The sequence below is a fragment of the Phragmites australis genome, chromosome 7 (genome assembly GCF_958298935.1).
Source record: "Phragmites australis chromosome 7, lpPhrAust1.1, whole genome shotgun sequence".
NCBI classification, from domain to species: Eukaryota; Viridiplantae; Streptophyta; class Magnoliopsida; order Poales; family Poaceae; genus Phragmites; species Phragmites australis.
In genome coordinates, this window is record NC_084927.1 from 15,763,741 (window position 1) to 15,765,837 (window position 2,097).

A 2,097-nucleotide genomic window follows, 5' to 3' on the forward strand; every position below is an offset into this window, starting at 1 on the left:
ACCACTGAAAAGTACAAAGACATGCAAGAAACACTAGACTACTTTGAAGAGTTGAAAGTGCAAGATGACCCTGATTTCTTCTACAAGTTCAAGTTGGACAATGATTATAAGATTCAGAACCTATTCTGGGTGGATGGTTCAGCAAGGAAGGCGTATGAGGCATATGGTGACTGTGTTTCATTCGATACGACATACATGACTAATATGTATGACATGCCCTTTGCCCCCTTCATTGGAATAAATAGACATGCTCAATCGTTCCAGCTAGGATGCGCATTCCTAAGGGATGAGAAGACAGATAGCTTTGTTTGGCTTTTCAAAGCATTCCTTGAAGCGATGAAAGGCAAGGCTCCCCTTAATATAATAACAGATCAGGATGGGGCTATGAGGCGGGCAATTGAGCTTGTCTTCCCTAATACAAATCATTGAAACTGCCGGTGGCACATAATGGATAAAGCTTCTGGAACAATTGGTCCATACCTTTCATCTAATCAAGAATTGAAGGATGAGTTTACAAACTGTATTAACTGCAGTGTAACACCTGAAGAATTTGAGGTGAAATGGGATGCTATGATTAATAAGCATGGCCTGGGGGACATACAGCATTTTCAGCATTTGTATAGCATCAGAAAGAGTTTTGTTCAAGCGTACTATATGCATTGTTTCTATCCTTTCCTCCAATCAACTCAGAGAAGTGAAGGGTTTAATGTAGTGCTGAAGAGATATGTGAATCCAAACTTATCAATACTGTTATTTGTGAAACAGTATGAGAAAATTCAGCAAAAGTGCCTTGTTGCTCAAGATGGTCAGGACTTTAGGACTGATGATAATGAACGACACACATGGTCAAAGTACCCTATTGAGAAATATGCATCAATTGTGTACACAAAAGGTATTTTCTATAAATTCTCAAAGGAATTTGAAAAGACTGCAGAATATGATGTGCAGGAGCATGAAGTGCCCTACCAATACAAGCTAGTACCGAATGACAAATTTGTTGAAGACTATGGGACTAGGTCATATATTGTGACAGCAATTGAAGAAGAAACAAGTTACTATTGTGAGTGCAGCAAGTTTGATATGGATGGGATAATTTGCTCCCACATCATGAAGATTTTGATCAGATTTGGTGTGAAGACCCTGCCTGAAAGATACATATTGAAAAGATGGACACAACAAGCAATTCGTGTTGACACAGATATGTCTGCTGATGCAAACATTTCTGTTGATATTGCGGCTAGTGGTATGTCTTTGCAGAACAAGAAAACACTGAGATTCAGCAGCCTTGCTTCTGCACTTGCAAAATTTGCACGTGAAGGTTCAAACTCAGATGATGCTCATTCTATTGTTACTAAGCACATCGAAATGATGCAATCTGAACTTGCAGATCTAAAGAAGAGGAAGAGTAAGAGGAAGAAGACAACTGTTGTTCCTAGCAATGACTTTTCTGTTGCAAATGTATCTCAGTCTCTTTCTAATGCAGCTACGACAACTTCACCTCCTGGTCATAGCTCTACAGCTGCTATGTCTACTCCTAACCCAAATGTGCCTGCTCCTGCAAATTTTCAAGATGCTTCATATCCTGATAGTTCAAGATTAGTAAGGAATCCGCCAAGATCAGTAACTAAAGGGAGGAAGAAGTCAAAAAGGTTGTCTAACGGGAAGAATGTGCAACCAAAGAGAAAGAACAAATGCAGCATTTGTCACTCTGAGAATCACAATGCTGCAAAATGTCCTAGAAAAATAACTAAAAGAATCCCAAGCAAGGAGATGCAGCTATTCACATGACATTAGTATGCTTCGTTTTAGGTTTGTGGCAGGAGGAATGTATGCAGTGGAGTTTTCTTAAGAGTTTGTGTTAATCTGCTTAGTTAGAGTAGTAAACTGCTTTCTGCAGTCTAGTAAAGTGTTTTTTTTTTGTTTAAAAGTGTTTTTTACAGACTATTAAAGTGCTTTTTGTTAGAGGAATATATTACTTCTTTTTTATTGAACTGTTGTGTTAACACAACAATCGGGGACACTCAATCACTCACATCAATCCACCCCCCAAATGAGTACACGTAGCAACCTCAATAGTCATCTAGTTCGCTGGATCCA

At 38.9% G+C, this 2,097-nt stretch overlaps 1 protein-coding gene across 1 annotated transcript; it reads left to right on the top strand.

The window, feature by feature from the left end:
* The first annotated feature begins 447 nt into the window (after window positions 1–447).
* On the top strand, window positions 448–1,788 carry LOC133925416 (protein FAR1-RELATED SEQUENCE 9-like). Its single transcript, XM_062371352.1, has one exon. The coding sequence runs from the start codon at window positions 448–450 to the stop codon at window positions 1,786–1,788; it is 1,341 nt and encodes a 446-aa protein (XP_062227336.1).
* The last annotated feature ends 309 nt before the right edge of the window (window positions 1,789–2,097 follow it).